At 39.9% G+C, this 21,127-nt stretch overlaps 1 protein-coding gene and 1 non-coding gene across 2 annotated transcripts; both read right to left on the bottom strand.

The window, feature by feature from the left end:
- Positions 1-1,216: 1,216 nt before the first annotated feature.
- kpnb3 (karyopherin (importin) beta 3) lies at positions 1,217-19,227 on the bottom strand. Its single transcript, XM_073866263.1, has 25 exons — positions 19,068-19,227; positions 15,607-15,687; positions 13,757-13,949; positions 13,574-13,677; positions 13,335-13,430; positions 13,138-13,242; positions 12,007-12,129; positions 11,601-11,721; positions 10,381-10,468; positions 10,064-10,170; positions 9,534-9,658; positions 9,190-9,453; positions 8,598-8,816; positions 8,442-8,525; positions 8,233-8,365; positions 8,029-8,150; positions 5,445-5,541; positions 4,857-5,033; positions 4,654-4,761; positions 4,397-4,452; positions 4,193-4,315; positions 3,195-3,414; positions 2,428-2,656; positions 2,216-2,357; positions 1,217-2,133 (listed from the first exon to the last, which is right to left on the bottom strand). Exons 1-25 carry the CDS (start codon positions 19,143-19,145, stop codon positions 2,047-2,049), a joined length of 3,282 nt encoding a protein of 1,093 aa, XP_073722364.1. The 5' UTR covers positions 19,146-19,227; the 3' UTR covers positions 1,217-2,046.
- On the bottom strand, positions 11,821-11,959 carry LOC129445555 (small nucleolar RNA SNORA84). The gene has a single exon (XR_008644823.2). It is a non-coding gene; the product is annotated as a small nucleolar RNA SNORA84 (small nucleolar RNA).
- Positions 19,228-21,127: the final 1,900 nt, after the last annotated feature.

Below are 21,127 nucleotides of genomic sequence, written 5' to 3' on the forward strand. Positions count from 1 at the left end.
CACAGTAAATTGCTTTGGATTAGGGTGGCAAAAGGATGTAGTTTCCAGTAAATTTCCGGCAATTTTCCAAGAAAACTTAATCTGGGGAATTTTGGAAATATTCCAAATTGGAAATTTAACAGAAATTTATGGGAATTATTTGGAAATGTGTGGCCTCAGTGGCTCTTCAGTAATCAGTGTGCATGTGACTGAAGAATGTGCAGAGTACATACAATTGAAATTGCATTAAAACTTGTTTTAAACAAAATTATGCAGCAAGATTTACTAATTTAAGTACCCTGTTATAGGCAACTCTGCTAAATTCCCAGTTTATTCCCATGGAAGGTTTCCAGTGTTAAAAATTCCCAGAATTGTTGCAACCCTACTTTGGATAAAAGCTCATTTACTTTTACAATACAATAAAAAAATGTTCGTTAAAATTAGTTAAATTTCCAAATTAAACTAAACCCTAGTCCTGGTTTAAGATAATCCCTGCCTAGGAAATCACCCCCATATGTCCATTTAAACCAGTTCTTAAAAACTTTTTGGTGTGCACCGCCATGCATTCCTTTGCAACATAAAACAATCTCAAACAAGAAGACATTAAATGATACAATGCAGTGTTGTTGGATAGTAACCTTATTTTTGTGAGGTTTAATTACACACAATTTGATAAATTAATGTTTTTTTTATATAAAAATGGGGGCCCCCTGCACCATCTCACCCCCTCTATCAAGACATTAACGACCATAAACGACACCATTCAAATTAAATAACCAAAAATTAAAAATCCACACAAAACTGTTTTAAAGGAATTATTTTATTCAGCAAATCATATTTGTTCACATTAGGATTGGCTCCTGCTTACGAATGTCATTATGACAGAGAAGATTTTTGACTGGGGATATGCGAACGTGCACCTGTCCTAAACACCTTGTTGAGTTTGTCCAGCCACTTCAGAAAAATCTTGTGCAAACAGACTTCAGAGCTTTTTAAGTAAACTCTAGAAATGTTGAACTTTCACATTAACATGTTGTTAGAGAATCTCATCTCCATTATTTGCTTTTGTTAAGTCAGTGACAAAGTGAGCATATATTTGTATTACAAACTCTATATTTTGATAGAAACAAGCAGTTTTTGTTATTTTGCTAAACCTAAAGAAATCCGTTTAATGAGATCATGTTTAAATTGGGAGGCACAGCAATCAGATTTAAAGAACCAAACCGGACAGCACGGCTACATGTTATCAGCATATGCAAAGTTTAATGGAACATTCTGAAACAAAGTTCATCAGATCTTGCAGCTTTAATACTGAAAATGATTTAAAATGATTAACCAGGATAGATTGCATATCATACAGATGTAACGTGGACAAGTAACGACCCATAAACCAACTGGCTTAAGACTCCCACATATCAAGACTCCTGTTTGTCCTATTTTTATTTCATTGCATGAGCCAATAACAGATCACACAGATAGCATCAGAACACACGGCCTCGCTCCCAAACATCACAACCAGCCACTGAGACCGGTGCTAAACAAAACAAACCAAAACCTGGAAAGTAGAGCGAAAAAGTGAAGGTGTGGCCGCTGCCGTTCCAGTCCATCTCCCAACATTTAAGTCTACATCAGACTGATCCATCTCCTAAATTGGAAGAAAAGCCCTACGGGGAGTTGGACCGACCCCTAAATCAGTTTCACAAGGATCAGACAGACACATTAAACTGTGACAAAATGAATGAGACAAACCCTCATCAGGGAGAAAAAGCACAATTTCTACACCAGAATTTCTTAAATCTAAGATTGATGACTGTTAGTTTAGTTTTCCTACTCCCATATGCATTGATGAGGGTTGGCCAGCACTTTTTGGGATGAGACACAAACACACGCCGGACCCTCCGCCCTACTGTCGAGTGGATAGAGAAGACTTGAAGATCTTAAGAGGCCAGACAAAAACAGTTCTTCGCTCAAAAACAGGGAAAGGGCCAAAATCTAGATTTTTAGGAATTCCAGGTGTAAAGTTTTTCCTCAGTAGATGGGCTGATCCTACAGGGTTAAGGCGTCGACTCAAGCCGTGTTCAGAAGATCCTGGATGGCCTTCTGTTGGTTCTCATTGAGAGCTGATACACACTGCGTCCACAGTCCTCCAGACACCTGGAAACAACACACAGTCAGACATTTACAACTCAACAGATTCATTCAGTACGATTTTACAAAGCAGCAACGTAAAACTTACTTGTACTTGACGGATAACGTTAGCCAATCGTTTACTGCAGCCGTCTTCACTTTTGATCGATTCGTTTACAACACCGTCGGCGATGATGCTAAAAATCTTGGGAAGGTTTGCGTTGTCCGGTCCGAGAACAATGGGATTGTTGCTGTTAGAAAAACAATTCATTAGCGCTAGAAATCACAACATCCTCCAGAGTCGATTATTTCATACCTCACCTTTCGATAAGGTCGCACAGATAGTTAAACGTGTGGACCGCTTCCTCTTTATCCTCGTTGAGCGGCAGCCACGACAGCCAATGAGGAAGGACTTCGTTAACGTTGACGCACTCGGGTCGATACTTCATGACTTTACCCACAGCAGAAATGCAGTTCTCGGTAGCGTTGGCGTTTTCTTTCGCTCTGGACTCTGCGGCTTGAATCACACCCACCAGAAGAGGGACGGCCTCTGAAGACAGGTATGACATTATTAAACGCGACTGAAAACATCTGTACTGGAAAGACACTTACTTTTACAAAAGTTGGATGTTGTTACAAGAATATGGCTTAATATGCTAATGTGCTGAACACTTGCTAAAAAGTCAAAATACACTCTCAAACTCATCTGGTGGTTTAGTGACGTAATTTGGGCTGCAACTAATGATTATTTTCATAATCGATTAATTGACTAATCGGATAAAAACAAGTATTTACTCAATTAAGACTGCAGAAACTTTATTATTTAAGGCTTAAAATATCAAAATTAAGTAGTAAAACATATTTAAATGTGAAAATATAAATAAACACGTTGACAACGAATTTCATTATCGTTTTTGTTGGCACTCTACACATAATAGCAAAATATTTGCCCATAACACAAACAGTAACACAAAGTTACACAACAAAGTTAAACTCGTAGGGTCGGGTCTTCGTTCTAATGACCAATCCTTTTAAGCTAACAAAACCCAAAGTCACAAGAACTAAAATCATCTTGAAATACACATCACCCGTGAAGGCAGGCCTGTAGCTTTCTCCTCCGAACTGAGCCATGACACCGACGCCATACGCAGCTGCTTGCCTGACCTCTGGGCTCGAGTCACATAGGGACTGCATCATGGGCCGCAAGAAGTATTCGGCGTATTTGAAGGAAGAGGGGCTGCAATGCTCAACGATGTCATCGAAAATACACAAACCCCACTGCCTGTCTGCCCAAGGTCTGTGCGGACACTGAAAACACGAGACAAGAAAATTACAGCACTTACAGGCAAAATAAATATTAATTCTATGGCAATACAGCATACTATAAATATAAAAAAGTATATACACTATTATTCAGTGAGCGGGACACCCAAGTTTACTTCAATATTTTGCATGAAACTTTTAAATCTATCACGGCAAACAAAAAATTTATATTGTTGGAAAGGTTCAAGAATGCAATATTATTAGGTTTTGAATAATGAAAATTACAGTGACAGTAATTTATTAATTTGTGACAGGAGTATGCAGAAAACCGTTGACACCTAGTGGCCGTTTTTGGTAAAACCACTAAAAGTGTAACAAAGCTCATTTTTGTGATAATTTTATGTATCAAACATATATTTTATAGCATTATTTTTATTACAAAAATGTAAACTGCTACAACTTTTTTTACTCAAAGTTTTTCACGGAAGTGTCTGGAGGTGAAAATATTAGTGTCTTTAAAACAAGACCAAGATTAGGCTTCTTGACAAAAAACAAACAAACAAAAATGCTAGAGTTATATTAATTTGAAGGTGTACATCACTTTTTCACCAGTTAAGGGTTTAAGATTCAGTAAGTGTAAACTTCTGTGCATTATGGGTATTCTCTAGCCACTGAATGTACATTTACTATTACAGTGCATTTTTAGGGTTGTATGCACCATAATGTCCAGTGTAATGTCCGATACAACTATAAAATGTCTGCGTCTTAAATAGTGCACTATATGCAGTACAGAGAGTCTAGGTTATGGTGTGGTTACACTCACGATCAGATTGACGATCAGCTGCAGCAACTGCTCAAACCAAGGAAGAACTTTCTCTCTGTAACTGCTGAAGATCGAGTGCAAGATGTCCGACACTTTGGTCAGGATGTAGACGTCGTTCTCATCCTGAAACACAGACAGAGAGATAAAACAAACTCTTCAAACATGAACACACCTCAGTGAAGAGCACCTGATGATGAGACTCACTTCATCTTGTAATGTTTCCTCCACCTGCTCATCGTAATCTTCATCTTGTCGCTTGGCTGCAGAAAACAATGATCGGTTTTAAATCCGTATCATCTACAATCTGACTTCAGAGAAATTAGATGAACAAATACTAGCAATTTGTTGTGTCCTCAAAGCTAGAAGACAAATTAAAATCAAATCCAAGGTTTGCCAATCAGAAACATCCATCGGCTGCTAATGATCATGTGACGTGCAGGTCAGGTTCTGATGTCACTCACCCTGTCTGAGCTCCTGGTTTTTGAAGTGCTCCTCCAATTTGGCTTTAATAATTCCTCCCAGTTCTTCAAAATGCTCATTGTTCAGGCAGCCGTCTCCCATCAGCTCAATACACTAGGAGGGAGATTTCATTACAACAGTGCACAATTTCAATCACCAAATCAATAAATAACTCTGTGCATGTCTAGTAGTTTGTGAAGTTAGTTACACTTGGCAAATGAATGCATGATTTCTGACAGCACATCCGAGTCGGGCTCGGTCCCGATGGCTTTGATAAGGGCGTCACACATGAAGAGCCACATCTGCGTGAGGTACTCTGGACCTCTGACACGAGCGCACTCCAGCAGGAGAGGCATAGACTCCGCAGCGGCAACACGCACGCGTAGATATCACGTTAAAGAACAACCAATGAAACATTAACATTATGACCTAGATCAGGGGTCTCCAACCTTTTTATGCCACAATGGATAAAACAATCTGGAGGGCTACTTTTTGATATAGTCTACTTAAAACTTTTTTTGTTTTACTTGTTTATTTTATTTTATTTGACTTGTTTATATGTTATAAAATTTTAACATATGTAAATCAAGCCAAGCTAATATAAAAAAATATGTAATAAATAAATATTACAGTTGAGACTATTAATAGAATGTGCTTTGGCGGGCACCTCACAGACTCTGTGCGGGCTACCTGGTGCCCGCGGGCACCACGTTGGTGACCCCTGACCTAGATACTGAGAGAAGGGTGTTGAATCGTAGACACTAAGGTATTCAAAATGACGGATGAAGGATATCATCATGGAAGTAGAACTTCAGCAGAGGAACCATCAGCTTGACAACCTGCTCTGTGTACTCGACGAAACCTTCCTTCAGCTCTTTAGCGTAACACACCTGAAGATTAAAGCATAGACAGACAAAATTCAGGGTTAACTCCAAATTCAAAGACCTTTCAAGGACTTTCCAGGTCCAATACCCTCAAATTCAAGGACTAAATTGTGGGGACACATTTCAAGTGAGAACAAGGTTACATTGCGTTACCTTTTAAGATACATTGTTACAGTTCCCTTTCGAGGTAACTCGCGCTGCGTCACTGCGGTAACACTTTTAGGACGCCTCCAGGGGTAAGTGCGTCTGAATGTGTATATCAAATTCAACCAATGGTGAGGCTTAACGACAAAGACAGGGTGACGCGAGAGCCAGGAAGTATATCGCTATCTGAAATATTGCCAAAGACGCCATTACAGAGACCCATGATGTATGGCAAGAGAGACTAGGGTTGGGTACCGTTCACATTTTTACCGGTACCGGTTCCGATACCTGAAATTCGATGCCGGTACCCAGCCGTACCTTTTTTGGTACTTTACTCTGACTTAAAGGTGCAGTGTTTACATTTTTGCGGCATCTAGTGGTGAGGTTGCGAACTGCAACCAACGGCTTAGTCCATGTCTCACCCCTCGCTTTTGAAACACATAAAAAAGCTACGGTAGCCGCCACTGGACAAACATTTCATTGTTGGAGACACCTTAGTAAAAGAAAGTGTCCTTTAGGGCTTCTGTAGAAAACTGGCAGCACAAAATGGTGACTTCCATGTAAGGGGACCCTCAGAATATGTACATAAAAAGGTCTCGTTTTAAGGTAATAAACACATAACGGTTCATTACGTAAGGTCTTTATACACCCCTGATTATATAGTTTTGGATATTATTTTGCATTTCTGTCAAAAGATCCTTCTAAAAATTACACACTGCACCTTTAAGTGACTTTCAGTGGACATAATAAGCCCAAACCTCTCATTTTCAACATTTTGTTATTTATTTCAAAATGTTTAATAATACACACAATCTTTACAAAAAAATCCCTATAACATCCAGGGCATAGCCTATGTCTTACATATAAATAAATAAATAAAATATATAAGCAAGACAAATGATCAATGAACATAAACGTCATAAAAGCAACATAAAAGTAAACTTTTATGTAGAAAACAATACAGAGCGGGTGTTCTCTACAGCAAGGGACACAGTGAGGATGTAGAAGAGGACTGGACACAGATACTTTTTTGCCAAGCTGGCCAGCATTGGCATTTGGTCTGCATGTGGTTTAATGTGTTGGAACAGCCACACGGACCGCCTTCTCTCCGTCCATTTATCTAATCTGAGGTATTGAGCACAAAGTTTTACGTCATTTCTGACTTTTAGCGTGAACACACAGTCTTTTAGGCTTTCATTGATAAAACTAAAAGCGGCTGATCTCCGCAGTTTCATTTTGCGAGCGCATGAAATTTGCGCGATCTTATTTCATTAATTGCGCTGAAAAATCCGAGAAAGCGCCAACATATTCATGTACAAAACACTGTGCAGCATGTTTACTTCAAACACAAGCAGCGCCATATTAGTTCGCGTCCATTTAAACAGTCAGCTCCAGCTCGCGTTAAAACGAAAGCAGAGGGACTTCCCCGCAGTCTCCACGGACCACCACTCAAAGTAATCAGAAGCGGTCGAAAGTGGACAAAAGAGACGGACTGGTGTTGATAAATACCAGGTGTTTACAAAATTTGTCTCTCTCGTCCACTTGTGATCCAATCGACGAAAACGCATCTTAATAAGCCCTCTTGTGCTTTTAAATACACATTGTGTAAGTGCTTCCTCAGGTTGGATGTATTACCACTGCCTGCCTTGCACTTACTGTTACAAATATTGCAGGTAGCATTGTCTGCATCATCCTTTGTGAAATTTAACCACAAGTTAGATCGCTTTTTGTTAGCCATTAAGCAAGTTGCAAAGGGGTGTCTCCAAGTTCCCACACGGTCTCTCTCTCTCTCGCGCGCGCGTACCAGACGCGGCGCGCTGACATGTTCTCTCAGGTACCGAAATTGAGCACCGATTGATTTTATATGAATCGATACTGGGTAGTACCGACGCAATTCGGTCGGTGCCTATAAAAGTACCGAGTTCGGTGCCCATCCCTAAGAGAGACGCAGCGTCTCGTTCCCTTCTCAGTGAACAACTGTTACATACGTAAAACGAGACGTTTTCATGTGTCAAACACAACTATGCAAAAAAGCATTTTGGTATGAATCAACATTCGCATCCAGAAGATAAAAGCATTTAAAGTGAACAGTTTAGCAGGTGTGTCTAGAATTTTTATGATATTATCCTACACTATACAGGGAATATGGATTTTTTTACAGAAAACTTTCAGTGACCTGTATCTACGCATGTATATTTTTAAAAACTTCCCAGGGCCTTAAATTATTCCCCCAGATTCATACTTTCAAGGGAACCCTGAGAATTACTTACAGCACCTATCAACATAGTTACATCAGCTGGCAACTTAAAAAAAAAGATGGATTAACAGTGTATGTTGAGATGGTCTCACCAGCATCTGACAGGCTGTGGCCTTCTCCTCCAGTCCTGCGGTCTTGATACCAAAACTCTGCTGGTCTCCAAGATTTACAAACTCCCAACCATCATCTTCACACATGTTCTCCATGTCCTGTGCTGTAGGAAAAGAAAGGACATTTAAACCAGGACTATAGGCAGAAAACATGCACGCAGGTTTTCAACATGTTACATCTCTTACTGTCTAGAAGAGCCACTTCAGGTTTAATAGATGCCGTCTTCATGAGAGGTCCCATCACCACAGGCAGGTACTGCTGAAACTCCTTCCCCAAAATCTTACACATGCGAGCCCAAGCCGAGATCATGTACGAGATCTAAGGGCGTAACAGATACATGAAGGTTTGCTGCTGACACGCGAACGTGACACACACAATTTATCTGAAGGGTTACCTGTGGGTCATCATCCTCCAGGTCATTGAAATCAGTCTGTGTCTTCAGAAGTAACTGCATCACGGCTGAAGCGTCAGGCATGAACTACAGACAAAAAAATTAGTGTCACAGGTTGGCAGATGCAACAACCATCAGAGATGTTTCGTTTAAACTCACCTTCTCTTTACCCACAGCCAGACCAATCAGACTGATGCATTCGATGGTCTTTCCTCTGAGGAGGCGGAGCTCTTTTTGAATGGCGTTCTCTACGATATGTTTGAGAGAGGGCATAAAGAGATCATAGTAGGGTACAAACTTCTCCTCCGCAGTGTCAGCCACAGATGCGATAGAGGTCACCACCTGTTCCAGCACCAGTTTGGTACCCTTCTGGATCAGCTAGAGGAGAAAACCCAAAATTAACTCTTTGGCTTACAAAGCAATATTAAAAACAGAAAGGCTTTTCACATGCACATTATGTTGAGCACACAAACTCCACAACAGATGAACTCAAAACTGGAACAGCATCTAAATTGAGGGTCAATTCAATATCACATTAAAAGAAAGAAAGCTAATCGATAGGAAATTGAAGTTGAATAGACCCCAATCCAGATCAAACTAATCTCACCACGTTTACTTTGTGCACCTAGCAGAAGACAAAAAATACAAAACGAAGACACTGTAACTGAATGCAACTCATAAACAGCGAAGCATCATGGGACACATACAAATGCTCTTAAACCAAAGCAATGAATGTGTATAGGTGCACTACCTCCTGAAGTTTGGCCACCATGATGACGTGCAGATGTTGGACGAGGCTGTCTAGATACGGCACCAGCAGGGTTTTCGGACAGTCCTCTGTAAAGTTTATGAGAGCGGCGGCTGCGTGGGCCTGAACGCGCGGGTTCGTCTGATCCTCCATCGTCTGCAGGAGCGCAGAGATCACCTTGTCGTGGAATTTCTTTTGGAAGGTGGGCGCAAAGTCTGTGGCCATCTGTCCGATAGCATTGCAGGCAGCGTATCGAACCCTCGGATGCTGTTGGGTTTGCAAGAAAGGACAATTAATATGCATGCGACTTCACCGTCAGAAATGGAGATCATATAAAGGGTTCGTACAGGATCCTGGCAGAAGAGAAGGACAAAGCTGACGATCTCATTCAAAATGGCCTCCATCTGTTGGTGGCAGCCCTCGCCGATAGCAGACAGAGCCATCAAACCAGCGTGCCTGTACTTCCAATCGGCTACAAGGAAAATGTCAGATTTGTAAAATAAGACCATTGATAAACAGACAAAGATGATCGCTGTTGATATCTTAAGTTTATGACTAACCAGGTAACCACATAAAGGCCCATTCACACCAAGAAGAATAAATACAAGAACCATATTAGCATTTATTTTAATTAAATACAGCATTAAAAGGTGTTGTGTGTCAACTTTTAGCAGCATCTAATGGTGAGATTGTGAATAGCAACCAATGGCCAATTAAAGTTATCGCCCTTATTTGAAATAGAATTTGGCTTTGTTTACACGTAGTTACTTTGGATAAAAGCTATTGCTAAATAAAAAAAACATTGAGGAACAGGACACCAAGTGTTTAAGCATGACATGTATTTTCTTTGTAATTCACTTCATAACATGTTACTTACGGTTCTGTAGCATCTGCATGATGTGTTGTTTAATCATGGGTAGGACAATTTTTCCACCAAGGCCACAAGCGATTCGGTCCAGAGCACTTTCACCTGCCACTGCATTACTAAAGATCAGAGAAAAAAAACATTGTCAACCTTGAAAAATATCCAATATTCTGTTACAACCAGTGACAGGCAATGAAACAAGATCTCTGATAAAAAACACTTTGCATTACAATTTGGCAAAAAAAAAAAAATCTACACTAGTCACTTAAGTCGCTCTGCCAATATAGACAGCAGAAAGCGAGGCAGGTTTTCATGACAATGATACTGACCTGTCAAAGTCATCGTCCTCCAGTTCATCAGCCAAAGCCCAGTCCTCATCTTCCTCCAGATCCACCATCATACTCAACATCTGTGGCACTAAACAAACAAAACATTCAAAACAAAGCCTCCTGTGATGCTACAACCACATGACTTGTGGAAAACCAATCAGTGAATGAGATGACAAAATAACATCTGTAACAATGTACCAGATTTCATATAAAGGTGTTGTGTAGATTTTTCAGGATTCCCACACCTTAGTTAACTTCAAAATCAAGGACCTTTCAAAGACTTTCCAGGTCCAATAGCTTCAAATTCAAGGACTAAATGTGGGGACACATTTCAAGTGAGAGCAATGTTACATCGTGTTACTTTTTAAGATACATTGTTACAGTTCCCATTCGAGGGAACTCGTGCTGCGTCACTGCTGTGCCGAGAGCCAGGAAGTATATTGTTATCTAAAATATTGCCAAAGATGCTTTACAGGGACGCAGAAAGTATGGCAAGGGAGACGCAGCATCTCGTTCCCTTCTCTTTTGGTATGAATCAACATTCGCATATAGAAGATATAGGGGCGGTTTCCCGGACCGGGATTAGCTTAATCCAGGACTAGGCCTTAGTTTAATTAGGAAATATAACTAGTTTTAACAAACATGCCTTACTAAAAACATTACCCGTGTGCATTTTGAGGCAAAACAAAGGGCCCTGATGTATTTTAAGATATGTCAGTGCAAGTTGTTGTCAGTTTAGACAGCTCTTACATTTATTTTAGTCTAGGACTAATCTAATCACTGTCCGGGAAACCGCCCCATAAGCATTTAAAGTGAACAGTTTAGCAGGTGTGCTTAAAGTCTATAATTTTTATGATATTATCCTACACTAATCAGGGAATAATATAGATTTTTTTCCTATAAAACTTCTTGCATAAAGTAGATCCAAGGACTTTCAATGACCTGTATCTATGAATGTAGATTTTCCAAAACTGCTCAGGGCCTTGAATTTTCCCCCAAGATTCACAAACTTTCAAGGATTTCAAGGACCTGTGGGAACCCTGATTTATAGCGCCATCTAGTGGTGAATTGCAACCAACTGCTCAGTCCACTGATCACCACTTCCTTTTTGAAAAAGCATAGAGAAGCTACAGTAGCCACCAGAGGACAAACACAACGTCACCTGAGAAGTGTTTGTCCATTTAGGGCATTTTGGTTTAAATACACAAAGCACATCTCACCGCTCTGAGCGACGATGTTGGTGTGTTTCCTCAACATGGCAGCGGCAGTCTCTGACAACGTCACGATCACCTCCAGTGCCAGCTGTCTCTGCATGTTTGTCAGGTTTGTATCTGCACATAACTGAATGAAGAAAACAAACAAACTATTTAACCATCACTTTGCCACCTAAAATGTGCATGTGAACTTATTTCAGCTACATGCTTGTGACAAAGATTTAAGCCGTGTTTCTGCAACCGGGCTGTGGAAGGTGCATAGAAAACGTCAACTTCCACGCATTAAATCGCAGAGATCAATGTTTGCCTGTTTATCATAACCTCAAGGTCCAGCACGGATGAGCCGCCTTAAGGAACCACCAGGCAAAACTTCAACTACTTGATCTTCAGGTCATGAGATGTTTCAATGCACCTTTAGACTGAGCTGCAGCGTGGCCTCCAGATTGGGTCTCAGGTATTTAGGAGCGGTGTCTGCGATCTCCACCAATGACTTCAGGACAGAGTCATCACCACGGTAACAGGATTCATTCACCGCCTGATAACAAAAAAAATGAGTGATTATAAAATCACTTTAATATAAAACTAAATCATTATACAAAATTCAAATAATGAACAAAAGAGGACCATCTTAGGAAACCATAATAACAAATTAAAACATGAAAAAGACAACCACTGGGGCCAAAAGACTTCAAACTTAAAGGATTAGTCCATTTCCTTAAAAAAATCCAGATAATTTACTCACCACCATGTCATCCAAAATGTTGACGTCTTTCTTTGTTCAGTCAAGAAGTTGTTGTTTTTAGGAAATCATTCCAAGATTTTTCTCATTTTAATGGACTTTAATGGACCCCAACACCTAACAGTTTTAATGCAGTTTAAAATTGCAGTTTCAAAAGACTCTAAACGATCTGAACCGAGGCATAAGGGTCTTATCTAGTGAAATTATTGTCATTTTTGGCAATAAAAATAAAAATATGCACTTTCAAAAACAACTTTTCTTCTCCTTCGGCTGTGTGACACGCCAGCGCAACCTCGCGTAAATGCGTAATGACGTGGAAAGGTCACAGGTTACATATATGAAACGCACATTTGTGGACCATTTTAAACAATAAACTGACACAAAGACATTAATTAGTATAATTCCTCATACAACAACATCTGAACAGTCCTCTTTCTCCACACTTGTAAACACTGGGGCATAGTTTCGCATACGTCATCCGTGACCTCTTAATGTGATGATGTATTACGTGAGGTTGCGCTAGCGCTTCACATGACCAGAGGAAGACGAGAAGTTGTGGTTTAAAAGTGCATATTTTTTATCATTTCACTAGATAAGACCCTTATGCCTCATCCAGGATCATTTAGAGTTTTTTGAAACTGCAATTTTAAACTGCATTAAAACTGTTACGTTAAATCCTGGAATGGCTTCCTCAAAAAATATAATTTCTTCTCGACTGAACAAAGAAAAACATCAACATTTTGGATGACATGGTGGCGAAGGTGAAGACAGCAGTGAGAAAAGCCGAAGCTAAAAGATCGTCACCTGCAGAACGCCAGGAAGAAGGTCTGAAAAGTGTTTTAAGAGGGGTGCGTTGCCCTCATTGGACAGGATGAAAGACGCCGCTGCACGCGCAGACAGGGTTCGAATCTGAAAACGAAAAAAAAAAGATGAGATTCATGTGGATAAAATTCTCTCATCATCATTAAAGATGTTAAAATGAGGACATGTAAGGCGCTGACCTGCGGGTTTTCCTGATCCTGCATGCACTGCACTAACATGCGCTTGATGACCTCCATGTAATGTTGCTGCTGGTTCCCAAAGATACCTGGAAAATTCCAGAAAACACCAGAAACAAACAAAATTACATGTTTTAGTTTATAAAAGCTGAGTATTTATAAAAGGAAAGATAAATTGTGAAAAGAGAAGTGTCAAGTGTTCAGTTCAAGACGAAAATAAATCTTAAATGCAGAAATATTTACCAGAAAATATGCAGCGCCGATTCTCTGAGGTTGACGTCCTGCGAGTTCACAGAATCAAAGAGAAACTTCAGGATCTCCGGCCACTGATTATTTCCATCATCATCTTAAGATGAAACAGAAGACGTTAGACGCACACGTCTAATCTATTTTTTATTTAATGGACTGACGATGTGCAAACCAACCACTGAGATTGCGAGAGAGCTCGGCAGCGATGTCGCAGATCTTCTTGCGGATGTTGGAGGAAGCTTCGGATTGGATTCCAGCGAGCAGCTCCGTCTTGACGGCCGTCTGTACGTCGAGGGGGAGGCTGGGGTAGACCTCCTCGAAAGATGACGACAGCAGTCTCCGCAACAGTACGGCCGCCATCTGCTTAACCTTAAAACACAAGCAACGTGGTGATGCAAACACTTCTTATCATTTCCTTTTTGAGATGAATATAACCTGACAATATGAATGTGAGAATAATGTGGTCTGCAGCTTTCTTAAAAGGGGACATTTCACAAAAATTTAAGATGTGAAAGGAATCTTTGGTGTCACCAGAGTACATACGTGAAGTTCTAGCTCAAAATACAACATACATATGTTAGCATGTTAAATTTGCCACCTTGTAGATGTGAGCAAAAATGTGCCATTTTGGGTGTGTCTTTCAAAATGCAAATGAACTGATCCCTGAACTAAATGGCAGTGCTGTGGTTAGGTTAAGGGGTGGTATTATCTCTTTCTGACATCAAAAGGGGAGCCATTTTTTCACATGCTTGCAGAGAATTGGTTTTGGGTAAACCAGTTACTGGGTTGATCTTTCACATTTTCTAGGTTGATGGAAGCACCAGGGACCCAATTATAGCACTTAAACAGATTTTCGTGATATGTCCCCTTTAAAAACAGTAAACACTGCCTACAGTCAAATCCCCTACATAGGAGATAAAACTCAATGCATCCAGAGCTGGTACGCACATTAAAGAAACCTACAAGTTTATAAAGAGTGATTTAGAAGACTTCAAGTTCACCGTCCCACTCCAATTACACGCCTCTATAAATATCTTGGGTCAGGAGAGCGAACTGTGACACCAGGCAAAGCAAACAAATTAAATGCATTGAAGGGAAACTCTTGTTGAGTAATCCTGGCTAAATAAATCCAAAAGCATCCCTATGACTACTCACAGCCCAAATACCAACAACTAATGAACCCAATACTTCAATCTCTATCTTGCAGAAAAACATTAACCTGCAGAAACTGTTTAAAAGTAGTCCAATTCAGAAATCCATGAAAAGGCAGAGGACCTGGCAACCCTGGGGACCAGGCAACGCTGCTTTTTTTTTTTTTTTAAAGGTGGTTGCGCTGAGAGAAGCAGCAGCGCATGATAAACGTGCAACTTGCGCTGTATGAAGAAACAGCACCTGGCTTTAATTGTAAGTGCGCAGCTGGCGCTGTATGAAGCGGACGCGCGTCCGTGCTATCCGACAGTGGTGCGGAAGCATGTGATGTCACAGACCAACTAATAGATAAAAAAATTTGTGGACAAAGAATTTCCTTCTCGTTTTTATCGATTAGTTTTTGCAGCCCAAGTGACCTCATCGTAAACGTGATACAAACAAATCCTCAACAGCTGAAAGGGAGTTTGTAAACTCGTATAACAAAGCACAGATGACGACATCACTTTGTTTGCTCAACGGCACATGAGGTTAAGTGAATCTTGCCTTTAGCAATAACGCTGGTAGTGGTACAAACCTCACTTTCAGTATCAGTACAGCACACTAGGAAGTGGTACAAAATAAAGTATCAGGTACAAGGTACTGTAACACCTAAAAGTGAGCTGTACCAATCCATACTATAAAATGGAAAAACACTTAACACGGAGTCTTAAATGCTACAAGACAACAGCATCTTAGAAAACACAATAGACAGTGTATTAAGAGCACTTAATGGTATTTATATAGAGTATAAATAAAGTATAAACAGCCTGCAGGTCTTGATGGATGAGCAAAATAAAAGTAAAATCCCACATGACCGTAAACAGAGAGTTTAACATACCTCTTCAGCAGCAGATGCATCACGGACGGCCTGCAGTAAAAATGTGATCTTCGTCTGTCCAGGGATGGTGTCGTACGTTTCCTAAACGAGCAGAGACAAACAATTACTAAATGGTTGTATTTTACAAGACACCCAATTACTTCACCACTCTTAAAAGTGTATTTCAGCTTTAAAAATCAAAGCAGGCTCCATCTGTTTTATGCAGAAAAACGATTTTTTTATGTAAGTGAGTCAAAGTGATTCTAAAGGGGGTCGCACACCGGACGCGCAGCTCAGCTGCATTCTTAAAAAAAAAGAACACATTGTTTTCTATAAGTATACGCACACCTGCGCCGACAGGTGGCACCTGTCCACGGCGCCCAGCTTTGACTCAGGAAGTTGCTCAAATCCCTGCCACGCCACAGAGCGCCACCCACATAGTTTAACATTAAACATCATATTTGTCCCAAATCATTAAAGATTAACATTTGCTGCTAACGTATATTTTGCATTTTGAAGTAGACGCTATCTGACTAAGCTCATGGTATTTAATGTGCACTTCCGGTTTACGATACCTCCGAGTTGTCCTAGACGCAACTCGACGCTGGGCATCCGGTGTGCGACCGCCTTTAGAGTCAGACTGCAGATGACAAATGTTTATGCATAACATATCAGGAATGCCTAGCCAGTGAAGAGACGACGATCATGTATCCTAAACATATCTCAATGAGAGGATTTCACATGTGTACAAATTCAGGATCTATCACAACAAAGACACTAGGGGTGTAAATCAGAGTATAAATTATCTCTGCCAGTGATGCTATATTTGCAGAAACAAACATTTCTTTGATTATAATTTATTACTTCAATACTTTAATATTACGTGCCTAGTTAAATGGTTACATTTTAAGTAACTCTCGAATGCACCCAAAATTTACAACATGAATGTTTAATTCAACTCTTTGAAAATGGCACAATCTGTCGTAATTGAGACCTTAACAACAACAACAACCTTTTAAATAAAGAAAAATAAATAATGAGGAAAAAATGTAAAATAAAATCAATCTTATGAAGGTAATGCATTCACTTGCTGACATTAGCAGATGAAAATAAACGAAAATGCACACTTTGGCGGAAATACGTACATGAATGTTACGTCAAGGAATGAGGATGCAGTGTGTGTCAAAATAAACATTTTATATCGATATTTTATGTCGCATAGATACAGGATTCCCACACCTTAGTTAACCTCAAATTCAAGGATCTTTCAAGAACTTTACAGGTCCAAATTCCCTCAAATTCAAGGACTAAATGTGGTAATACATTTCGAGTAAGAGCAAGGGTACATCGTGTTACCTTTTAAGATACATTGTTACAGTTCCCTTTCGAGGGAACTCGCGCTGCGTCACTGCAATGACACTTTGGGGACGCCTCCAGGGGTAAGTGCGTCTGAATGTGTATATCAAATTCAACCAATGGTGAGGCTTAACGACAAAGACAGTGTGACGCGGCAGCCAAGAAGTATATCTCTATCTAAAATATTGGCAAAGACGGCATTACAGGGACACAGAAGGTATGGCAAGGGAGACGCAGGGTCTCGTTCCCTTCTCAGGGAACAACAGTTACATACGTAACCAGAGACGTTATTGTGTGTCAAACACAACTATGCAAAAAAGCATTTTGGTATGAATCAACATTCGCATACAGAAGATATAAGCATTTAAAGTGAACAGTTAAGCACGTGTGTCTAGAATTTTTATGATATTATCCTACACTACACAGGGAATATTTTTTCCAGAAAACGTCCTGCATAAAAAAGATTTAAGCACTTCCAATGACCTGTATCTATGCATGTATTTTTAAAAACTTCCCAGGGCCTTGAATTTTTTTCACCAGATTCAAACTTTCAAGGACCCGTGTAATAGTTCACCCAAAATGAGTCACATGATGCTTCAGGGGTCCGTTTAAGATGTTAGCACCCAAAGTTGCTTGAATTGACACAGACTGTTGGACATCATTCTTTAAAATAACCCTGCTGATTTTGGGGGGGTTGGCTAGCCCTCATCCATCCCCCGTGTCTGTCTGAATCAGATCCCGCGTCAGCATTAGCAGCGTACTGGCTGTGCATTGTCTATATTAAAGGAAAGTGCTGACCAATGGAAGATGAGCGTGATAAGACCCAATGTCCCATTTTGAGCCACATGAGCTCGGGTTTTAACCTCCTATGTGGCTTTGGAGCCGATAAAGAAGCTCCCAACAAAAGACATGTGCCAGAAGATCCCAGTTTTGGGGGGAAATTCAAGTTTCCAGCAGAACAATTCAAGCAAAAATCATAAGACGTGCATATAACCTGCAAGAAAGAGTAAGTAAATGCACATCCCTGATCCCAACCCAAAGTCTTTCCATGACATGACAGCATGAATGAACATCTTTTGTGAGAAGCTGTCCTCAGCGCGTGAAGATGGGTGTAACGTTACTGTTAAATGACTGTAATACAAGACACGCCACAAAAGTAAAGATAAAGAGTTATTAAATATTCATCGTTATTCAGGGAAATGAAGTTTAATGATGTTGCCTGTGGAAAGAGATGCCACTGTATACGGCGTGTACACAAACTACCAATGTGTTTCTATGAATACACACAAATCATGAATCAGCTGTTGTTATATGGCACAACTGAAATCGTGGCCTGTTTAGGAAATAACACGAAGTATAAACATCTAGAACAACGATTAGCCGACCGGTCCGAGGAGAAGCCGACTTTAGCAACACCTGCAACGGTTAGCCGCGTCACGCAAACAACGGCGCGTGCATAGAAATAAAACCCGGCAAAGCTCCTGTTAACAAAAACTTAACCAAATGGAGAACCAACGTACGGTTTGAAAAATAAGCAATATATACGTGTATTATTGCCTGTTTCAAACGATAGTTAGGCCACGTTGATCTGTAGCTGGGAGTGAATCATTCGAGCCGGTTCTTTAAAAAGATTTGGGCGAACCGATTCACCAAGCACTTGTAATTTTCTCAACGTGTGTAGAAAATCATTGAAGTCGGAAAGAATTGTAAACATTATTTAGGACCAGTTTTACTAATATTTAGAATAAACATCGATTCATATCTAGATATTCACAGTTGTTGTAAAACAACAACTCGACAAACAAAATCTTCGATAAAATCTAAATAAAACAGTAAATATTTTAACAGAATTGATCATAAATACTACACCCAGCATTCTATAATACTCTAAAATGACTACTTTAATAGATGAGCGAATCTGTTTTCAACACTTGTTCGTTAGCAGGACGCGTCCGAAAGAACCGATTCGCTGAAAAGACTCGGATCCGGATAGCAGCAGTAGCGCGCGCTTCACACATGTGCTGGGCCACAGCGAGCTAAGCGGCCCGCGCTAAAACTCCTCACGACCACGTCACATTTCTCCTCACAGATTCACACTGAAAACATGACACAACCAAATTTCGTACCTCTGACTGCTTCCTGACGGTGTTGTCAGGGCTCATCAGGTTGCTCAGCAAGAGGTAGAACTGCTGCTGCTCCGCCATCGCTGTTCGGTTCGAAAGAGAGCAGTACCGGAGAAACGAGCAAATGAAAGCCGGCAGGGGAAGCGACCTCTGACATAGGCCTATGGAAGTGATTGGCTCGTTGTGTCTTCTGACGGCGCCGCTGATTTGATGACGGTAGTGAATGGGATTAAACGAGCGCTCTGATTGGTTTCTTGCGACGTCAGTCATGGTGACGCACGAATAATTTCACTTTTCTTTTTTCTATTGGCGGATGTTTCTTGTGGAACGCGGGTAAAATCACAGTGGGCGCGGACGCTGTCGAGCGCGATGATGTCATTGCAAAATAACGAAAGAAACGCGGGAAATGTTTGCTAGTTTTAAATTATGTATTGGATTTTTTTTTTTCATTTTGGACTGATTTGGGTTTCAGCAGTCATGGGAAATCTGGAAATACCATAAAAGTTAAAACTTTAATTTAAATGTTTGGATAAATAAGTTATTTTACAAGATATATTCCCACATTAAAATACAGTAGCATTAATAATACCTTAGTATTTAATAGTAAACTGTAGCAAATTGCAGCATACTGTATAATAATATAGTAATTAGTTACTACACTTGTACTATACTATTCTGTAGTGAATTAAACTATAGTAAAAAACGATCGTATCTACGAATTTTACAGTTTAACACAGTAAATACTAAACACTTTTTTCATAAGGGTTTGTGTTAACAGTTGTGTCCATTGAGGCTCTATTTGGAAGTATAAAATAAAACAAATATGTATCTTATGCAGCTCCATGTATGATCATCACGTTGAAGACATAGCTTCAGTTGACCACTAGAGGACACTAGAGAAACTTATTCATACAGTACACTCATAGAGTACACTACACAGTGACCTTAGTCATGTATGAACACTTAAGTCATATTTAAACATGTCTGCTCATCATTGGATTAAATAAAAAACACCAAATGTTTTTTATTATTGTCGATAGATATTTATATTGCTTTAATATTTTGGAACAAATCTATTGATATTATTGATCAAAGAGCCCTGTGCTATGTGTTCAGACTGAAGTGCAAACAGAGACAAGCCAGATCCTGCATGTATTTTAATAAAACGTCCAAATCAAATTCACATATTATATAAAAGATTGTTTTTATGGGTACTGAAAGGATTTGGAGGTAGGCCACATCAACTGAAAGACAGGGGAACGCTTGGGTCTCCCACGAACCTGTGGGATGAGAAATGAGATGTGGAAATTGCCATGATTTTTTTGGCAGTATAGTCGAGTCCCTCTGGGGTGCTTTGGAGGGGAACCAGGACGGAGTGGAAATAGCAGCACTGGAAAAGAGAGACATGCGTTTGATTAAAATACCCGTCAATAGAAGTTATTAAAAAAAATGTATATTTTATAAATCTACAAATTTGCATGAATTAGCTCTGTACTTTAACACCTTACATTTAGTAGAAAATATGGGTGGTAAAGCAACAATGCTGGTTACCAGTCAGAACACCTTAGCAACAGCATAGCATCGCCTTGGCAACCACCCAGCATCATGCCAGTGAGTTTTGCACACAGCATCAGTCAGTAAATGTGAAAATCCAGCTTGTCATTTTTATATGTTGGGGTTTGATATGTTGAGTCCACAGCTGCTCAGAGGAGACGCTCTCTTATGTGTATCATATAAAGTCAAGTGTGTGCAATGTATGTGGGTGTATTCTGAAGAACAGAAGTATTTATAGATGTGCAGTGGTTATTACAAAAGTAAAATGATGTAAAACAAATACACTTGAACAATTTATAGCACACTAAGACCGTATGTATATAAATACACTAAAAATACTGAAAGAAGTGTTACTTTACCTTCAAAAGCCCAAAACACTTAAACTAAGAGGTTTCAATGAGATTCACATCGTACAAATTATTGCATTGTCCTTTCGTATAGAAGTAAAGAGCATTTAATGTATACAAAGATGCATTTAAACCTTGATATTCTGTCATAACACAAATGCT

The sequence above is a fragment of the Misgurnus anguillicaudatus genome, chromosome 3 (assembly GCF_027580225.2).
Source record: "Misgurnus anguillicaudatus chromosome 3, ASM2758022v2, whole genome shotgun sequence".
Lineage (NCBI taxonomy): Eukaryota > Metazoa > Chordata > Actinopteri > Cypriniformes > Cobitidae > Misgurnus > Misgurnus anguillicaudatus.

Excerpts from the sequence above, each read along its gene's own strand:
- kpnb3 (XM_073866263.1), bottom strand. The coding sequence starts at position 19,145 with ATGGCGGAGCAGCAGCAGTTCTACCTCTTGCTGAGCAACCTGATGAGC. Across the intron at positions 13,243-13,334 it reads AGGATCAGGAAAACCCGCAG|ATTCGAACCCTGTCTGCGCG; the intron begins GTCAGCGCCTTA and ends TTTCGTTTTCAG. Across the intron at positions 3,415-4,192 it reads AGCTGATCGTCAATCTGATC|TGTCCGCACAGACCTTGGGC; the intron begins GTGAGTGTAACC and ends TCGTGTTTTCAG.